This window comes from Dendrobates tinctorius, unplaced genomic scaffold (genome assembly GCF_039654945.1).
Source record: "Dendrobates tinctorius isolate UK_male_01 unplaced genomic scaffold, ASM3965494v1 ptg000028l, whole genome shotgun sequence".
NCBI lineage: Eukaryota > Metazoa > Chordata > Amphibia > Anura > Dendrobatidae > Dendrobates > Dendrobates tinctorius.
The window spans coordinates 49154986-49175749 of record NW_027361696.1 but is presented as its reverse complement, the minus strand read 5'-3'; the positions used below and the strand labels follow the sequence as shown (position 1 = coordinate 49175749).

At 48.4% G+C, this 20764-nt stretch overlaps 1 protein-coding gene across 1 annotated transcript in view; it reads left to right on the top strand.

Annotated features, from left to right (window-relative positions):
- The window catches only part of LOC141084921 (uncharacterized), a 76639-nt gene that overhangs the window by 38223 nt on the left and 17652 nt on the right, over nucleotides 1–20764 (top strand). Inside the window, exons 5-8 of the mRNA XM_073569867.1 lie at nucleotides 8726–8866; nucleotides 9514–9633; nucleotides 11680–11826; nucleotides 12354–12497. Coding sequence (XP_073425968.1) covers nucleotides 8726–8866; nucleotides 9514–9633; nucleotides 11680–11826; nucleotides 12354–12497 — 552 coding nt within the window. The remainder of the gene's footprint in view (nucleotides 1–8725; nucleotides 8867–9513; nucleotides 9634–11679; nucleotides 11827–12353; nucleotides 12498–20764) is intronic.

Below are 20764 nucleotides of genomic sequence, written 5' to 3'. Positions count from 1 at the left end.
AGCGTGGTGATCATGTGGTGCAGAGTGCCTCACAGTTCTTGGACATTCTGAAGCAGGTCTTCCTGGGACCGCGAGTCACCCATGACACCGCGCTCCGGCTGCTGGCATTGTCACAGGGCGCGTCCATGGTCAGCCACTTTGCTATCCAGTTCCGGACGCTGGCCTTGGAATTAGAGTGGCCAGATAAGGTCCTCATTCGGGCATTCTGGAGAGGTTTGGCTGGCCATGTGAAGGACGCTCTGGCCACCAGGGAGATTCCTGCTACACTGGAGGAGCTTATCACCGTCTCCACCCATATAGAACTTCGCTTTGCCGAGCGAAGGTTGGAGCGGTCCCAGTGTAGGCAGAGGTTTAGGTTGTGTGATAAAACACTCCGGGATCGCCTTTGCTGGGGTCAAAGGTCACGTGCGTTCAGCATGAAACTCAGGCGCAGAGCTGGGATTCGGGTATAACTGACACTGGGTCAGGTTTATTAACGGTGAAAGCAATGCATAAAGAAATAAAACATAAAACAAATCCTTGCCTGTCCGGCACTAACTAAACAAGGTACAACCTAACTACCAACTGGCGGGCTTCTCCCATCCAGCCAAACCACAGTTGCAGTGGGCACTGCTTTCACTCACGTGTGTCTCTCACACAGACAGACTCTCTGTGTTCCCAGGCTGAGACACTCACACAACCACCTGGCATCCTTTAATATCCACCTCCCATTATTCATTAGTAAGCAGGTGCGATACTAACCAGACTAGGCACATAGGAAAGGAATCTGGGTGAGATATACCTGCCCTCATCCACTATTCCCACATGATTCTCACATATCCCCCCCCTCTGCTCAGACCACTCCGGTCGAGCAATGACACCTGCCAAACAGTGCACTCGGGACAGGGCATCTGCATTCCCCATCTGTACCCCTGGGCGGTGCTCCACCGTAAAAGTGTAGGCCTGCAGGGCAAGGAACCACCGGGTCACCCGGCTATTCCGTTCCTTGTTCAAGTGCATCCACTTGAGAGGGGCATGGTCAGTGATCAGCCTGAACTTCCGGCCCACCAGGTAATATTTGAGGGCCTCTAGAGCCCACTTAATGGCGAGGCACTCTTTTTCTATGACTGCATACCTTTGCTCGTGTTTATTCAGCTTACTGCTGAGATAGAGGACTGGGTGCTCCACTCCGTCCCTCACTTGTGACAGTACGGCCCCGATACCGGTATCAGAGGCATCCGTTTGTACCACAAACTCGCTGCGGAAGTCCGGAGTCACCAGTACGGGCTGAGAGCAAAGTGCCCGTTTTAGGCTATGGAAGGCTTCTTCAGCCGCTAAACTCCATTTAATCATGACGGAGTCTTTCCCTTTTGTAAGATCCATCAGGGGGGTAGCGATGGCTGCAAAATTGGGTATGAACCAGCGATAATAGCCGACGATCCCCAGGAAGGCTTGCACCTGCTTCTTGTTGACAGGTTGTGGCCAGTCCTGAACCGCCTGAATTTTATCAACCTGGGGTTTAACAACACCCCTCCCAATTACATACCCCAAATACCGGGCTTCTTCTAGCCCGATATGACATTTCTTGGGGTTCGCGGTTAGACCTGCCTCCCACAGGTCATCAATCACAGCTTGTACTTTCTGGAGATGAGTCTCCCAGTCCAAGCTGTAAATGACAATGTCATCCAAATAGGCCGAAGCGTACTGCCTATGTGGCCTCAGGACTCGATCCATCAGTCTCTGGAAGGTTGCCGGTGCTCCGTGCAGTCCAAACGGCATATACACATACTGAAATAGACCTTCCGGCGTAGCAAATGCCGTCTTTTCTCTGGCAGCCTCCGCCAGAGGGATCTGCCAATACCCCTTTGTTAGGTCTAGGGTCGTAATATATCGGGCTTTACCTAACCGATCTATTAACTCGTCGACCCGGGGCATAGGGTAGGCATCAAATTTTGAGACCGCATTCAGTTTCCTGAAGTCATTGCAGAACCGGATTGTGCCGTCCGGTTTAGGAATTAACACAATCGGGCTGGACCAAGCACTGTGCGATTCCTCAATGACACCTAACTCTAACATTGCCTTCACTTCTCGGGAAACGGCTTCACGGCGCGCTTCCGGAATTCTGTAGGGTTTCACGTGAACAGTGACACCAGGTTCCGTTATGATGTCATGTTTCATTAGCGTATTCTGCCCGGGTTTTTCTGAGAAAAACTTTTGGTTGTGAAGTAGAAACTGCCTGACCTCAGTCTTTTGCCACTCCGAGAGAGTCTCTGCAACCCATACCTCCGGTACGGTATGCGAGCAGACGGGACGGGCCAGCTCCGCTGACAAGGCAGACCGATCTTTCCAGGGTTTTATCAGATTTACATGATAAATCTGTTCAGGTTTCCGTTTACCTGCCTGGTATACCTTGTAGTTTACTTCACCAACTCTTTCCTTGATCTCAAAGGGGCCCTGCCACTTTGCCAGGAACTTACTGTCCACCGTGGGGACCAGGATCAACACCCTATCTCCGGGTGCAAACGTACGGATCTTGGCGCCCCTATCATAGATTCTTTTTTGGGCTCCTTGAGCCTGCATCATGTGTTCTTTGACTATAGGCATAACAGCCGCAATAGGGTCCTGCATTTGTGTGACGTGATCTATCACCGTTTTAAACGGAGTGACCTGACCCTCCCAGGATTCTTTGGCGACGTCTAACAGTCCGCGAGGACGTCGGGCATACAACAACTCGAAAGGCGAGAACCCCGTGGAAGACTGGGGCACTTCCCTGATGGCAAAAAGCAAATACGGAAGTAAATAGTCCCAGTTCTTCCCATCCTTGTCTATCGCCTTTCTCAGCATCTGCTTCAGAGTTTTATTGAACCGTTCGACCAACCCGTCTGTTTGAGGGTGATACACGGATGTGCGTAATGGTTCGATTTGTAACAACCGGCAGAGCTCCTTCATTACCCTGGACATAAAGGGGGTCCCCTGGTCGGTGAGTATCTGTTTTGGTATACCGACCCGACTAAACACATGCACCAGTTCCTTGGCAATCGTCTTGGTGGTCGTGTTACGCAAAGGGATGGCCTCCGGGTAACGAGTGGCATAATCCAAGATGACCAGGATATGTTGGTGTCCACGTGCAGACCGTGGAAGGGGCCCAACTAAATCCATCCCAATCCTCTCAAACGGGACCTCAATAATAGGTAGGGGTACCAAAGGGCTACAGAACCGGGGCTTAGGCGCAGAGGCTTGGCAGTCAGGACAAGACTCACAATATACACGAATATCGTGATGCATGCCTGGCCAAACAAAACAGTGTAATATCCTTTCGGTGGTTTTCTGGACTCCCAGGTGACCTCCCATCACATGTCCGTGGGCCAGGTCCAGCACCTTCTGCCGGTAGGGTTTTGGCACGACTAATAGTTGCACCGTGTCTTCCCCCTTTTTCTCTATCTGATAGAGTAAATCATTCTCCAGAACCATGTAAGGATATGCCAGCCTAGAGCCAGGTTCTACGGGTACCCCATTTATCACTTTTACATTTGTCCTAGCCTGAGAAAGGGTAGGATCCTTTATTTGCTCGCTTTGGAAGTCATCTTTCTGAACTTCTAAATCCGGCAAACGGGGAGGTGGACGGCTGTCGGCCTCCTCCTCTTCCCTGTTCTCCTCCGTATCACCCGCCATGACTGAAAACGGGAACTGCAGGTCATTTCCAGCAGACTCTTCCCCCGAGTCTTCCGGGGAGACCTCTTCCAGGGGTTCGGGACCCACATTCGCCCTGGGAGAAGAATCATGTACACTATTACCCTGGGGTATCAGCTGATTCTCCCACAATTGCCAGAAGTGGGGAAAATCCCGGCCCAGGATAACATCATGCAATAACGCCGGGACGAGTCCCACTTTATGTTGCAAAGACCCATAGGAAGTAGTAATGCATATGACCGTGGTGAGGTACGAACAGGTGTCTCCATGCACACACGTTACAGAAAATTTGTCTGCCGGTCCAGTCGGGGCTGACACCAGACTGGCCTTCACCAGAGTCACCACACTTCCCGAGTCTAACAATGCCACCACATTTTTTCCATCAACAGTCAAATCACACAAGTGTTTTTCCACCTCCTTTTCACCAGCATTCACACTCACTACCCGTGCAACCATAGACATGCGGTTTTTAGAGTCTGTGACGTCGCACTGCATGGGTTCAGTAGTGACCGGACAGTTCGCAGCAATGTGGCCCATCTCTTGGCAGCAGAAACACCTAACGGGCCCCTTGCTTAGACCATAGTTCGTTACTCTCGGCCTCGCAGTGTGGCCAGTCCCGTTTTCCTCCCCCACTGTCTTAGGGATTTTTCCATCTCCCCTACTCCCTGGAACAGTCTTACCGGTTCCACGTGGAGACGATGAAGAACGAGGTGGGGTAGCGTCATCTCGGAGTCCTTCCGCCATGGAGTAACGTTCAACCAGATCCACCAGTAGATCTGCCGTCGTAGGATTTCCATGGCTTACCCACTTCCTCAGGGCTGGCGGTAGAGCTCTCAGGTACTTGTCCATGACGACTCTCTGGATTATCTCTGGCGCTGTCAGCACCTCGGGTTGTAGCCACTTCTTCGTCACGTGGATCAGGTCGAACATCTGTGACCGCGGTGGTTTATCCGGCTGATAAGTCCATTGATGCACTCTCTGTGCACGGACAGCGGTCGTCACTCCCAGCCGGGCCAAGATCTCGGCTTTCAGTTTGTCAAAGTCCTGCGCAGCTTCAGGCTCTAAGTCATAATAAGCCTTTTGGGCCTCACCGGAAAGAAACGGGGCAATCAGGCCGGCCCATCGTGCCTTCGGCCATTTTTCTCGCACCGCCGTCCGTTCAAACGTGGTCAGGTATGCCTCGACGTCATCTTCGGTCGTCATCTTCTGCCAGTACCGACTCACGTGAATCACTCTCGACTCTGCTTCCAGGTTAACGTCAGGTAAGCTTGGCAGGCGCTGCGCCACCTGCTGGAGAAGCGAACGATCGGTAGCTGTCATGTCCACCAACTCCTTCAGCTGGGCCATCATCACCCGATTAGCTTCTTGCTGGACGGCGGTGGACTGTACCAGCGCTTTCACCACGTCCTCCATGCTCATGCTTGCAACGTGATGCCCACGTTCTCCACCACAATGTGATAAAACACTCCGGGATCGCCTTTGCTGGGGTCAGAGGTCACGTGCGTTCAGCATGAAACTCAGGCGCAGAGCTGGGATTCGGGTATAACTGACACTGGGTCAGGTTTATTAACGGTGAAAGCAATGCATAAAGAAATAAAACATAAAACAAATCCTTGCCTGTCCGGCACTAACTAAACAAGGTACAACCTAACTACCAACTGGCGGGCTTCTCCCGTCCAGCCAAACCACAGTTGCAGTGGGCACTGCTTTCACTCACGTGTGTCTCTCACACAAACAGACTCTCTGTGTTCCCAGGCTGAGACACTCACACAACCACCTGGCATCCTCCACCTCCCATTATTCATTAGTAAGCAGGTGCGATACTGACCAGCCTAGGCCACATAGGAAAGGAATCTGGGCGAGATATACCTTCCCTCATCCACTATTCCCACATGATTCTCACAGTTGGCACCCAGTTTTGCTAAACCTCTGGAATCTCCCGATCGGGCGTCCGAGCGTCAGGGGGCTTCCCGCGAGGGATCCAGGCCCTGGCCCGCTCAAGCCCCTGTGATCTGTCATGGTTGCCGGCAGTCCGGTCGCCACAGCGTTTTCCTCCAAGTTGTCCTTTAAGGGGACACTTGGGTTTGGTTCCTCCACTCTGGTGGTGGAGGTTTACGTAGATTCCGGAGCGGAGGGCAATTTTATGTCATCTGCCTTTGCTCAACGGCACACGATACCACTGGTTATGATGTCCAAGCCAGTCACCATCAGAGTAGTGAAAGGCGCGACCCTGCCCTCGCAGATTACCCACCAAACCACTCCACTATTACTCTCGGTGTCTCAATCTCATCAGGAGATGATATCTCGCCAGGCCAGATGGTCCTTGTTCCTCTCCCGATTCCACTTCACCCTGCATTTTCTCTCCGGGGAGAAGAACGTCCAGGCCGATGCTCTCTCCCACTCCGTGGTGTCATCAGAGGAGGAGGAGGAGCCTCGGCTGATAGTCCCATCTGAGAGTCTGAGGACCATGGCTTCGGTCGCCCTCGAGTCTGTACCTCCGGGCAAGACTTTTGTCCCTGCCCGTCTGCGACCGGAGGTCCTCTCTTGGGCTCATTCGCCCAGGGTGGGTGGACATTTTGGGACCAAAAGGACCTCTGAGCGAGGACGTACTGGTGGCCGCATATGGCCCGTGACGTCAGGGACTATATTCAGACGTGCGTCTCTTGCGCCCAGAATTGGTCCTCTTGGCAGCGGCCCACTGGGCTACTCTACCCCCTGCCGGAAGCGGACAGGCCCTGGGAGGTGGTTGCTATGGACTTTGTGGTGGGACTGCCCAAGTTCAGTGGCAGCACCGTCATTTGAGTTGTCACTGACCATTTCTCCAAGATGGTGCATCTGGTACCACTCTCTCGAATACCTTCTGCACGGGGCCTGGCAGCGTTGTTTATTAAGCATGTTTTCCACCTGCACGGCATGCCATATAAGATTGTCAGTGACCGGAGTCCTCAGTTTGCTTCTCGGTTCTGGAGAGAGCTCTGTTCCCTGCTCAGCATTGAGCGAAATCTCTCCTCAGCCTATCATCCCGAGAAGACGAACGGGTTGGTAGAGAGAGCCAACCACACCCTGGTCACATATCTACAACATTTTGTCTCGGCCAGGCAGGATGACTGGGCATTCTTGCTGCCATGGGCGGAATTCACTTTGAACAACACTGTGGCCGACTCCACCAGTCAGACCCCATTCCTCCTAAATTACGGCCAGCATCCGCGCGTCCCTGTGCCCATGCCCGTGTCATCCACTGACTCTAGGGTGGCAGACTGGGCGGTGGAGGCATGTGACATTTGGGATTGCACTCAGGATGCTATCCGGGCCTCCAAGGAGAGAATGAGGACCTCCGCTGACGCACACCGGCTCCCTGCTCCGACCTTTGCCCCTGGCGACTTAGTGTGGCTCTCCGCCCGAAACATCAGGCTGCGGGTTGAGTCCGCTAAGTTCGCACCACGCTACATTGGCCCCTTCAAGGTCCTTGAGCTGATCAACCCTGTGGTCTACCGTCTGGCCCTTCCACCACACTTGGCTATCTCTGACACGTTCCATGTGTCCCTCCTTAAGCCTGTTCACATGACCCGGTTCTACGAGTCATCTGCCGGGACATTAGACCTGTCTTTGGACGAGTTTGCGTTCAATGCCATCGTGGGATGCAAGGTGATGCGGGGCAAAAAGTTTTATTTGGTGGATTGGAAGGGTCATGGTCCAGAGGCTCGGACCTGGGAGCTAGTGGAGAACATCCACGCTTCACTTCTCATTGCGGAATTTGAGCAGAGTGAGGCTCAGAGAGGAGGGGGCCCTAGGAGGGGGGGTAATGTTAGGCGTCGGGTTCCTGTCGCTGCACAGCGGGAATCCTGAGCCTTGCTTCCGGCGGTCTCCCATTCCTCTCCAGCCGCAGAGGAAGTTGCTCAGCAGACTCGTCGGTCCCGGCGCTCTGCCAAGACTAGCTCCATGGGTTTTGTTGCTGCTGCCACCTCTGGCCCAACTATAGCAACGCATGCTGGTCAGCAGCGAGTCTCTCCAGGGACTAAGTCAACCTGTCAGTCTCCTGAGCATGCCCGTGGAGTGATCTCCCATTGGAGATTGAAGGTCACGTGCTCAGGTCCTTCTCCAGCTCGGATTGGTCCATGCCAAAAGCCAGGAAGGTCCCGGAAGCACGCGGCTATAAAAGGTTCGCATGGCCGCTCGGCCATGCGCTAGTACAGACTGCATTATCAGACTATGAGGAGTGAGTGTTGTATGCATGTATGAATGTCTCTGGTGACTGACTCATTAAGAAAACCGTACCCTTGGTACGCATGTGTTGTGCAGCCTAGCCTGTTAAGCACCCAGGCTTAGGTGAAGGTAGGACAGAGTCTGAGACAGGCATCAGTCTCCATCAGTGACTCGGCACGCCTCAGTGCACATGCTCTACACTCTGTAGTCAGCATCTATAGCGGCGACCGCAGTTGCAACGCCACCTCTCAGAAGGTCTAGAGGGACTCTGACCCCATGTCCTTGGGGCAGAGTTCTGTGACCGCTTTCTGTGCGCTCATTGGCCGGGCTCTGTGAGCTAAACAGGCTCCAGCATTTATGTTCAGCGGTAGTGCGGCTCTGTGAGTTAACAGAGTTCGCTCCTGTTCACACTGGGTGACGTTAACCCACGTGTGACCTTTCCACACCGCTTTATACTCCCGCCATTAGCTAGCAGCAGTGTACCACCTCTGCACGGTGGACCCTGGGCTGCGAACGAACCTACTATTATTTTATAATTTGGTGCGTTCCACCAGCCCTAACAGTGAGTGCCTGTTATCGTTTGCACTGCAGCAAAGAACTGCACATGTCCATGTCTGAAAGCATGCCATGTACGGTATGGATGACAACTAAAGTGCTGTGATGATATGTCATCTATTGGATATTTGTAGCATATCCTATTGATGTGTTGTCAGTACATGATGATGAACAATGTTAGATGATTGCTACCCATGCTCCAACTAAACTTCTCTGAATTTCATGGCTTCTTGTACTTAGTTACCAATGTTGAAGTTGGACCTCCTTTTCATTCCCAACTTTCATATTTCTCTTGTAGAAACCAATTATGTCTATGCAATGGGTTGTGCCTCGAAAAATGTTTGCACAGAAAACGGAGCGCTGCATAACTTAGGCAAACCTGGATTATTGGAAGAAGTCAAGTGCCATATTGTGACTCACAACGAGCAATTGCAGACAGGTGAGTAAATTGGTCAATGGGTATATATGGTTGATGGGTCAACTCTGATGGATGCACCTACTTTGCTTGTCTTGTTTTCCAGAACTCCCATAGATTTCCATGCATGCAACTTGTTAAAGATATAGTATTAATTTAATAATCATTATTGCTTGATTAAATATGTCTTGCCTAGATTTACATGCAGATGTGCTGGTAGATGTATTGACAGTACTCCAAGAGACCGTAACTTTTTGATCTTGATTCTGGCTTATTTACAGGAATGTATTATTGCTTATATATCACTTTGTAAAAATGCTCAAGGTTTGAACTACTTGGTAGAAGAAAAGTCAACTCTGGGTTTTCCCTCAGAGCCATATTGACCAGACAACTAATGGGTTGACTCTTTGCACTCCGGCCGTTCCTACTGAATACAATCTGTAGAATTCACACTTTGTGGAGTAGATCGGGCTACTCTAACACTCTCTTTTTCCACCTATTCATGCTGACTGCCTGAATTGTTAATTAAGGCTCCTATTCTTTCAAAATGTGGTGTTTGTCTGGTAGGTATAATATAAGCACTTGACTTAGGAAAACCCCTTTAATTATTATTCTGTTGGACACCACCATATGTCCCAATATAATTATTCTTCTTCCTCTTTGTGCTTTAGGGCATTTCATTTGGTGCTTCTTCTGTCACGATTACAATGTCAACAACTGCTCAGACAAGGCATATCTATGCAAGCCGGAGGAGGACGTATGTGTGTTTGAAAGAGTAAGAAGTATATACGGTAAAAAAAACATTCCTTTTTCTCTTTAACTCCTTCCAGTCTCTGCCATTTTTGTTTTTTGCACTTTCATTTTTACTTTCCCCTTCTTCTAAGAACCAGAACTATCCATATAGCCGTGGGAGGACTTGTTTTTTTTGCAGGACAAGTTGAAGGTTTGAATGACATCATCCATTTTACTTATAAAATATACTTCAAAAGGGAAAAAAATATTCCAATATGTGATGAAATGTGGTAAAAATGAGGTCAGGTTAGTACAATTACAACGACACTACTATAGTAAGTTGTATAGTTTTTTTTTTTCATTTGTGTTGAATAATAAATTTGGTTTGGACCAGGGCTCATCCCACAGAACGCCCACACTCCCTTTATCATGGGCATAACATTACACAGATAACACTGGGTGAGGGTAATACAGCGTGAATCACAAACAGACAATAACACATATAACAGTCCAAGCAGAATACCCAAGATGTTGCAAAATTATTATTCTGACTCGCCAGAATTAAAGCAGTGGCAACCTCCAGGGCCAACCACCACACCTGTGGCACATGTAAGGGGGTGAAGCACCGAAGGAGCCAAGGGGGAGTTGCCTTCTCAGCTCCGTGCCCGGAATCATTGAGCAGGGCGTTAGGTTCCCCGGGGGGGCACTTTAGGAGACTGCACTGAAGCCAGGAACAGGAAGAGGGGAGGACTGGGAGCAGGAAACCTGCGCGCGCTTTCCTCGGAGCTGCGCAGAGACCAGAGGGGAGAGGACACTGACGCAGGAGGGGAGAGTACACGGAGACAGCCACTGGAGTCAGAGAGAGCACGGGCACAGGCGATGGTCAGTGAGTACGTGAAGCCTAGTACTGCACTGACAGGAAGGTTGCTGACTCCACTCCTTGACAAGACATCGCCCCACAGAGAGACTGTGTCCCGCGACCAGACGCTTCCTCGCAGAGAGACCGGGTTAACTGCTGAGATGCTCTCCTGTGACCAAGGGGCATTCAGGAACGGGACAGTGACCTGTACAGAGAGACTGTGTTACGTACAGCGTCGCGGTGACTATACTGTTTGTATACCGTATATGCCTCTCTGTTGTTTGATATAACCTGTTCCTATCATATTCACTTCTATACTGCCTGTTTTACCAGTATTATTCCCTATAAATAAACCTCACCTTTTACTGTTGGTCCGCCTGCTCCGTGGTGACATATACCGCTCCTGCATGTTATTACACACACAGAGAGGAGGTAATGACAAGCTTAGGAAGCTGACAGTCCATTGAGGTACAAGGCCTCAAGGGTCTGAAGGACTGAAGGGTCACAACCCGGCTTCTCTGAAAATCTCCATGGAGCCATGTGACCGGTGGGTCCCAATCCTGGCTTTCCCAAACTTATCCATAGGGCTCAGGTGACTGATTGGTCCAAAACCTGACTTCCCCAAACATATCCATGGGTTCAGTGATGGTCAGTGGAGCATATCTGTATTGTTCCAGCCAGGGCCATGGTCCCCAAAGCTGGCACCCTGTAGAATGTCAAATCTGTGTCCCTCGTGACCATGCAGCCCATTTTTATTCAAGTAGCTCCTTATTGTGCATCTTGAAACAGCCACACCGCTTGTTTTCAGAGAGTCCAGTATTTCAGCTGATGTTATTTGTGGGTTTTTCTTTGCATCCCGAACAATTTTCCTGGTATTTGTCACAGGTCACAGGTGAGGATGTTACCTTTAGTAGCCATTCAAACCCATTTGTGTCAATTTCAGTGCATATTATCAGGCCAAAATCACCAGGGTATGTGAACTTTTGATCCGGGTTATTTGGAAGTTTTGGGATGTCATTATGACTTAAAAAGAGAAAACACAGTAGATTGACAATAAATGGATTCACCCAACCACTAACCATGAGTGGAGAAAAAGTTTTGGTGTTATTATTCATATTCTCTGAAAAAAGGCCAAAAAAGCAAAAATTCTGCCGGGATATGTAAATTTTTCAGCACAATTGTATATGATAACTGGTCATAACCATATTTCCTCAGAATATATGTTGGATTTATTTGTTTTTTCCAGATGGTAGAGAAGAAGTAACAATTACTAAAAGATGTGGGAAAAGCAACGAATGCAGCAGAAGTGGCACCATACGAAGTTCAACCAAGACTATTTTCATGAATACCACGTGTTGTGACTATAATGTGTGCCAGGCGCCATTACCAACATGTAAGTGTCCACATGGATCATTCCATTATTATGAAAAGAAGTCTATCTGCTGGATAGAGTATTGTCCTCTATGATATCATTGTGGACTTTTCCATCATGTATAATGTTAACCATAGGGATCAAGACTTTTGCAACTTTTGGTGTCGTCAGGTGAGACAATAATTGTCCATAAGAACACTAGGGCAAGTCAAGAAAATCCAGATTTAATTAACTTCTGACTTATGGAGACTTCTGAGAAGGCTACACAAGTGTCAGCCGTATGATGACCATCCTCATCCCTAGAGAAGTCCATCATTGACCATCTCAAATCTGGTGTAGGGTATTAAGTGGTCTATAGACCTTTCTATCCATAAAACTAAGGTGGTCTAAAGACTCACTGGCTCCAGCATTGTGAGCCCCTCTTGTGTATCTATAATATATCTGGAGATCATTCTGGAATTCTTGACAACTGTAGACCTTTATGACCAATTGGGAATTGTACAGGGGCACCAGCAAGTATATTGTGTCTTTTGCTCTCTCATTCTTAGTGCCCCAAGCCAACGATGATGAAAATGGTCTTACATGCCCAGCATGCTTCGTCCCAAACTCAGACCGTTGTCTAGGAAGAAGTAACTTGAAATGTACCGGGAATGAGCAACGTTGCATTCACTACATGAGAACCGAAGTGCGTGGTAAGTGCTCCAACTATTACTGAGGAAAGTGGAATAAAAGTAGTTAACTTGCTAGAAATGTAAAAACTTGATGATACTTTGGCATCAAATCTATAGTGTGTTTGATAAAGGTGGAAAGCAATGTCACCAAAAACGTGCACATTAAATGACAATAATGTACTTCAGAGCTGCATTCACAGATCAGTAGGCTGCAGAGCTGAAAAATCTCAGAATTCTTTCCTGGATCATTGTCTAAGATTCTCTAGAGATTGCTTTGGTGATTTGCATTAGGATAAATTATATCTTTATACTTGACATTGCAGCAAATGTGCGAAGGAAAAACACATTGTTAGTACTTAATTATAGCAGCACATCAGAGTGTCAGTCTACAAGCTTGTTGACTTTATCTCATATCAACCAGCAGAATAGTGAGTGCAGCTCTGGGGTATAATACAGGATGTAACTCCGGATCAGTACAGGATCTGTAATGTAATGTATGTGTTAGGGCTGGCAGAATGCACCAGATTATAAAATAGTAGAGAGTGCGTTTGCAGCCCAGGGTCCACCGTGCAGAGGTGGTACCCTGCTGCTAGGTAATGGTGGAAGGGAAGAGCGGCGTGAAAACAGTCACACGTGGGTTACGTCACCCAGTGTGAACAGGAGCGGATTCTGTTACTTCACAGAACCGCACAGCCGCTTGAAAGTGAATGCCGGAGTCTGTTTAGCTCACAGAGCGCACAGCAAACAGCCACAGAACTCCACCCCAAGGCAAGGGGTTAGAGTCCTTCTAGGCCACTGAGCGCGTGGCGTCGCTGCCACGAACGCCGCTATAGACGCTGGCTAAGGAGTGCGGAGCACTTGCTCTGAGGCATGCCGAGTCACTGATAGTGACTAATATCTGACTCAACTCTGTCCTACCTACGCCTAAGCCTGGGCGCTATCAGGCTAGGCTGCACAACACATGTGTACCAAGGGTAGGGGTTTCATAATGAGTCAGTCACCAGAGACATTCATACGTGCATCCATCACTCACTTCTTATAGTCAGAAAATACTGGCTATCTTAGCGCATGGCCGAGCGTCCATGCGAATCTTTTACAGCCGCGAGCGTCCGGGATCTTCCTGGCTTCTCGGATGGGCCAATCTGAACACGAGCATGACCTGAGCACGTGACCTTCGATCTCCAATGGGAGATCACACCACGGGCATGCTCAGTGGCCTGACATGAGGACTTAGTCCCTGGAGAATCTCGCTGCTGAGCAGCATGCATTGCCATAGCTGTGCCAGAGGTGGCAGCAGCAAGCAAACCAACGGAGCTGGTCTGGGCAGAGCGCCGGGACCAACGAGTTTACTGAGCAAGCTCCTCTGCGGCTGAAGAAGAATGGGAGACCGCCGGAAGAAAGGCTCGGGATTCTCGCTGTGCAGCGACAGAAATCCGACGCCTAAAAGTATGTACACAGTGACTGCACCAACAGAATAGTGAGTGCAGCTCTGGGGTATAATACAGGATGTAACTCAGGATCAGTAATGTAATGTATATACACAGTGACTGCACCAGCAGAATAGTGAGTGCAGCTCTGGAGTATAATACAGGATGTAACTCAGGATCAGTAATGTAATGTATGTACAAGGTGACTGCACCAACAGAATAGTGAGTGCAGCTCTGGGGTATAATACAGGATGTAACTCAGGATCAGTAATGTATGTACACAGTGACTGCACCAGCAGAATAGTGAGTGCAGCTCTGGAGTATAATACAGGATGTAACTCAGGATCAGTAATGTAATGTATGTACACAGTGACTGCACCAGTAGAATAGTGAGTGCAGCTCTGAGGTATAATACAGGATGTAACTCAGGATCAGTAATGTATTGTATATACACAGTGACTGCACCAGCAGAATAGTGAGTGCAGCTCTGGAGTATAATACAGGATGTAACTCAGGATCAGTAATGTATGTACACAGTGACTGCACCAGCAGAATAGTGAGTGCAGCTCTGGAGTATAATACAGGATGTAACTCAGGATCAGTAATGTAATGTATGTACACAGTGACTGCACCAGTAGAATAGTGAGTGCAGTTCTGGGGTATAATACAGGATGTAACTCAGGATCAGTAATGTAATGTATGTACACAGTGACTGCACCAGCAGAATAGTGAGTGCAGCTCTGGAGTATAATACAGGATGTAACTCAGGATCAGTAATGTAATGTATGTACACAGTGACTGCACCAGCAGAATAGTGACTGTAGCTCTGGAGTATAATACAGGATGTAACTCGGGAACAGTACAGGATCAGTAATGTATGTACACAGTGACTGCACTGGCAGAATAGTGAGCGCAGCTCTGGGGTATAATACAGGATGTAACTCAGGATCAGTAATGTAATGTAAGCACACAGTGATTGCACCAGCAGAATAGTGAGTGCAGCTCTGGGGTATAATACAGGATGTAACTCAGGATCAGTAATGTAATGTATGTACACAGTGACTGCACCAGCAGAATAGTGAGTGCAGCTCTGGAGTATAATACAGGATGTAACTCAGGATCAGTACAGGATCTGTAATGTATGTACACAGTGACTGCACCAGCAGAGTAGTGACTGTAGCTCTGGAGTATATTACAGGATGAAACTCGGGAACAGTACAGGATCAGTAATGTATGTACACCGTGACTGTGTAATAACCTGCAGTCACGCGCGTGGAGGCAGAGCAAGGGTTAAACAGGTTTATTTACAGGGAGATGTGCTCCACGCAGTGAGTGAGGGATTGTAGGGTGACAGCGAGGAATGGGGCAGAACTGGTAGGCTGGCAAGGTAGGTGAGGGACGAACGAGAGCTCAGTAACAAAGAGGTTAAACTTATCAGACTGTAGTCTTCTTTTGTGAGGGAGTACAGGGTTCCAACGGTGGCAACAGAGGCGCGGGTCATCTCGTCGCAGTCTCTGACAGGCGGGAATCCAACGGTGACACCAAAAAACAGTGGCACATGCAGTCTCTGTCCACAATAAAGAAACAGCCTCCGGGGAAAACAACAGGATGCTGGGTGGTGGAGAGAGGGTCCTGCTCTCACCACTCTTAGTCATAAGTCCATACTCAGAACGTGTCACTGCAGGAACAGTGCCGTGCTCCTCGGTCAGTCCAGCTACTACTCTCAGGGGCACAGATCTGTCACTGTGCACGCCGGGCCTGCACGCACTAGCGACTGTCTCAGGCTTGTCAAAGGAGTCTCCTCCGGTCATGGAGGCTGGCGGGTCCACATTTACACAGAGGGCGCTCACCGCGTACTGTCGGTCTGTTTCAGTGCTCAGCAGGAGGGCTCTTTTGAGTCACTCTTGGGCAGAGCTGGTGCGGTACTCACTGTCTCCTAGTGTATGGCACCTGGCTTAGCTCTGCATGCTCCGCTCTGCTGGCACGGCTCCGCAAACTCCGAGCTGCTGACACAGCTATTCCTCCAGCATCATAGCTCCCATTCCGGACAGCAGCAGCACGGCCTGTCACAGGGCCAGCACTCTCTGGAGGGGGAACAGAGTGCACTCTTCTCTGCGTGCTGCACTGACTTTGTGCCAACTCCTGCTACAGCGCGCGCTTTTTCTTCCTATGTCCCTGTGTCAGCGTGCTCTCCCTGGGCTCTCCCCGCCCCCTCCTGTCAGCAGGAAACTCCACCTCTCCTCTCCTTCCCTCCTGCAGTAGGGGAAGGTCCACCTCCCTCAGGCTTCCCCCCAGAAACAGAGGATGCAGCCCTTTCAGTTCCAGACCAGGCATGCAGGTACCCACGGTCTGGTCCACCTCTGTTGTGAGTTCATTCTCTGGTTCACCAGTTGTGAGCTCTCCTTCCAGACTCCCTCTGGTGGTAACAGGAGGTAGTGAGGCTGATTTGATCGGTGGAGATCTGCCACCTGTGAATGAGGATGACGATTGGACCTCAGGAGTCTCAGATTGGATTTAAGACAGCCGACACCCTATTCAGTTGCTGGTGATTCCTTCTGGTTTGTCAGCTCTTGGTTTTAAGCTCTGTTCCAGTCATCTAAAGCTAAGTTTTTCTGCTAATCATCACACTTGATTTTGTTGGTCTATTCAGTTTTTTGGTGTGGTCAGCCAGCCCCGGCTGGGGGCTGTGCTGAATTTCCACTCTTATTTATCAGTATTTTGCCAATTTGCTTTTTGTCCCTAACTAGTTTGGTCTCTTTTTGCTCTGTCTCAGAATATTTCAGAGTGCTGATATAGTGGGAGAAGTCTAATGACTTCAGGGTTAATTTTGCTATCAGAAGTGTTGGACATTATTTTTGTAGGGTTTTTGGCAGGTTGCAGACAGTGTCTTTCCTTTCCTCTCTAGTTAGTTTGGGCCCCATCGTTTGCTCAGCCTATTTTCCTGCCTGTGTTTGTGCCTTCATCTTGTTTCACTGTCAATACATGTGTGAGGGCTATCTATTCCTTTGGGGTCTGCTCTGGGGCAGTTAGTTTTCCCCTTTTCATGCTTCAGGCTTATTTAGTCCTCTGGCTGTGACGAAGCGTCTAGGACCATCGTAGGTGCGCTCCACGGCTGCTGCTAGTTGTGTGGTAGGATCAGGGATCAGCAATCTGCATAGTTACCAACCTCTCTGGTTTTCTGTGACTTAGCTTGTTTTTCTTTTTTCTCCTCGGTGACCCATTCATAGCAGAATCACCAACCATACCGCAGATTCTAGGGTACTCAAAAGCAGCAAAAAGTTGTTAAAAAAAAAATTGTCAGAGTTTTTATTTTTTATATTTTTTCCTCTTTTTTCTCTGGGGCCGTAGGAGGATTTTTTTTTTCTTTTTCCTAATGGAGATTAAGCAATTGTCTGATCGTGTGGAGCAGCTGGCTGCTGAAGTGCAGGGAATTTCCACCTACCTCATTCAGTCACATGCTGCTGAACCTAAGATCCCTACTCCTGATGTGTTTTCTGGGGATCGGTCTAAATTTCTGAATTTTAAGAATAATTGCAAATTATTTCTGGCCTTGAAGCCTAACTCATCGGGGAGCTCTGTGCAGCAGGTTAAAATTGTCATCTACTTGCTGCGCAGCGATCCCCAGGATTGGGCTTTTTCTCTGACACCTGAAAATCCTATTCTGACTAATGTGGATGCATTTTTTTCAAGCCTTGGGGTTGTTGTATAATGAACCTAATGCTGTTGATCAAGCTGAGAGAACCCTGTTGGCATTAAACCAGGGTCAGGATTCTGCAGAGTTATACTGTCAAAAATTCCAAAAGTGGGCGGTCCTTACTACATGGAATGATAGTGCATTGGCAGCTCTCTTTCGGAAGGGTTTATCAGAGACCGTAAAAGATGTTATGGTGGGATTTCCTGTTCCCTCTGGTCTGGATGATTCTATGTCATTAGCCATTCAAGTTGATTAGCGTTTACGTGAACGTAAAACTACACGGGAGGAGCTGCCACCTTTTGAACAAACGTCTAAACCTATGCAATGTGGTGGGGTTTTGTCTAGGGCACAACGTCAGGAGTTTAGAAGGCGTAATAAGCTGTGTTTTTTCTGTGGAGACGCCTCTCCTATTATTTCTGTTTGCCCAAAATGAGAGAAACGTTTTGAACACACATTTGCTGTGGGCAGTATAGAACCTAAGTTTCTTTTGGCAATTACTCTGATCTGCTCCTTATCCACGTTTTCCACGAAGGCTTTTGTGGATTCAGGAGCAGCGTTGAATCTGATGGATTTGGACTTTGCTAAACGTTGTGGTTTTTCCATGACGCCTCTGCGGACGCCTATTCCTTTGAGGGGTATTGATGCTACTCCTTTGGCGGAGAATAAACCTCAGTTTTGGACCCAGGTGACAATGCGAGTTGCTCCAGACCACCCAGAAAATTGGAAATTTTTGGTGCTTCATAATTTGCATGATACTATTGTTCTGGGTTTTCCTTGGTTGCAAACTCATAATCCAGTTTTGGATTGGAAATCTGGGTCTGTGGTGATTTGGGGTTGTCAGTATGTTCTTAGGGACGCTCCTGTTTTCTCCACCTCTCCTCAGTCTCATGATATTCCTGATTATCTAGTCGATTTTTCTGATGTATTTAGTGAGAGCAAGTCTGCGTCATTGCCTCCTCATAGGAGTTATGACTGTGCAATTGAGTTGATGCCTGGGTGTAAATTTCCCAAGGGTCGGCTTTTCAACTTATCAGTACCCGAATATGATGCTATGCGATCCTATATTAAGGAGTCATTGGAGAAGGGTCATATTAGACCATCCTCGTCACCTTTAGGTGCTGGGTTTTTTTTTGTGGCCAAGAAAGATGGTTCATTAAGACCATGTATTGATTATCATTCCCTTAATAAGATGACGGTTAAATATCAGTACCCGTTACTTCTGATGTCTGATTTATTCTCCAGAGTTAAGAGTGCCTGCTGGTTTACTAAGCTTGACCTCAGGGGGGCGTATAATCTTATTCGCATCAAGCTCGGGGATGAATGGAAGACGCCGTTTAATACTCCGGAGGGACATTTTGAGTACCTGGTGATGCCTTTTGGGCTCACTAATGCCCCTTCTGTCTTCCAGTCCTTTATGAATGATATTTTCCGTGACTTTGTGGATAAGTTTTTGATCAGCTATCTGGATGATATTTTGATCTTTTCTAGTGATTGGGATTCTCATGTGGAACATGTCCGGACTGTGTTCCGGATTTTGAGGGAGAATTCCCTGTTTGTTAAGGGATCGAAATGCCTCTTTGGTGTACAGAGGATTTCATTTTTGGGATTTAGCTTATCTCCATCGACTATTGAAATGGATCCGGCCAAGGTACAGGCCATTTATGATTGAGTTCAGCCTACTTCTTTGAAGGCCCTCCAGAAGTTTTTGGGTTTTGCTAATTTCTATCGTAAATTTATAGGTAATTTTTCTGGTATTGTCAAACCACTGATTGATCTGACCAAGAAGGGCGCTGATGTGCTGAATTGGTCTCCTGAAGCTATCTCAGCATTTCAGGAGCTTAAGCAGAGATTTAATTCAGCTCCAGTTTTACGGCAACCTGATGTCTCACTTCCATTTCAGGTGGAGGTAGATGCTTCTGAGATTGGTGCAGGAGCTGTTTGTCCCAAAGAGACCCTGTGACTTCTAAGATGAATCCCTGTGCCTTCTTTTCTCGAAAGTTCTCCCCATCTGAACGCAACTATGACGTGGGGAATCGGGAATTGTTGGCCATGAAGTGGGCATTTGAGGAGTGGAGACATTGGTTGGAGGGAGCTAGACATCAAGTTGTGGTCCTCACCGATCACAAGAATTTGATTTATCTGGAGTCGGCCAAACGCTTGAATCCTAGACAGGCTAGATGGGCCTTGTTTTTCACGCGTTTTACTTTTGTGGTCTCTTTTCTTCCGGGCACTAAGAATGTTAAGGCAAACGCCCTTTCTAGGAGTTTCTTTGCCGATTCTCTTAGTGTGTCCGAGCCTACTACCATCCTAGGTGAGGGGGTAGTTCTTTCTGCCATTTCGCCCGATTTGAGACGCGCCCTGGAGGAATTTCAGGAGGATAAACCTGAGCGTTGCCCTATGGGAAAATTGTATTTCCTGACTAGTGGAGAAAGAGAGTGATGTCTGAAATTGATTGCTCCGCATTGGCTGGTCATCCAGGTATTTTTGGTACCAGAGATTTGGTGAGTCAGTCCTTTTGGTGGCCTGCCTTATCTCGTGACGTCAGGAATTTTGTGCAGTCCTGTGGGACTTGTTCTCAGTCTAAACCCTGTTCTCGTTCTAGTGGGTTGCTGATGCCCTTGCCAGTGCCCAAGAGGCCATGGACCCATATCTCAATGGATTTTATTTGTGATCTTCCTGTCTCTCAGAGAATGACTGTTATCTGGGTGATTTGTGATAGATTTTCGAAGATGGTCCATCTTGTACCACTCCCAAAGTTGCCATCTTCCGCTGAGTTGGTGCCCTTGTTTTTACAACAGGTGGTTCGGTTACATGGGATTCCTGAGAACATTGTGTCCAACAGAGGAGTCCAGTTTGTTTCCAGATTCTGGAAAACCTTTTGTTCCAATCTGGGAATTCAGTTATCCTTCTCCTCTGCGTTTCATCCCCAGACCAATGGACAGACTGAGAGAACAAACCAGACCTTGGAGTCTTATTTGAGATGTTTTATATCTGCTGATCAGGAAGATTGGGTCTCATTTTTGCCCTTGGCCGAATTCGCACTGAACAATAGAGCTAGTTCTGCCACTTTGATGTCACCCTTTTTCTGTAATTTTGGGTTTCATCCTCGATTCTCTTCAGGGCAAGTGAAATCTTCGTCCTGCCCAGGTGTGGACACTGTGGTTATG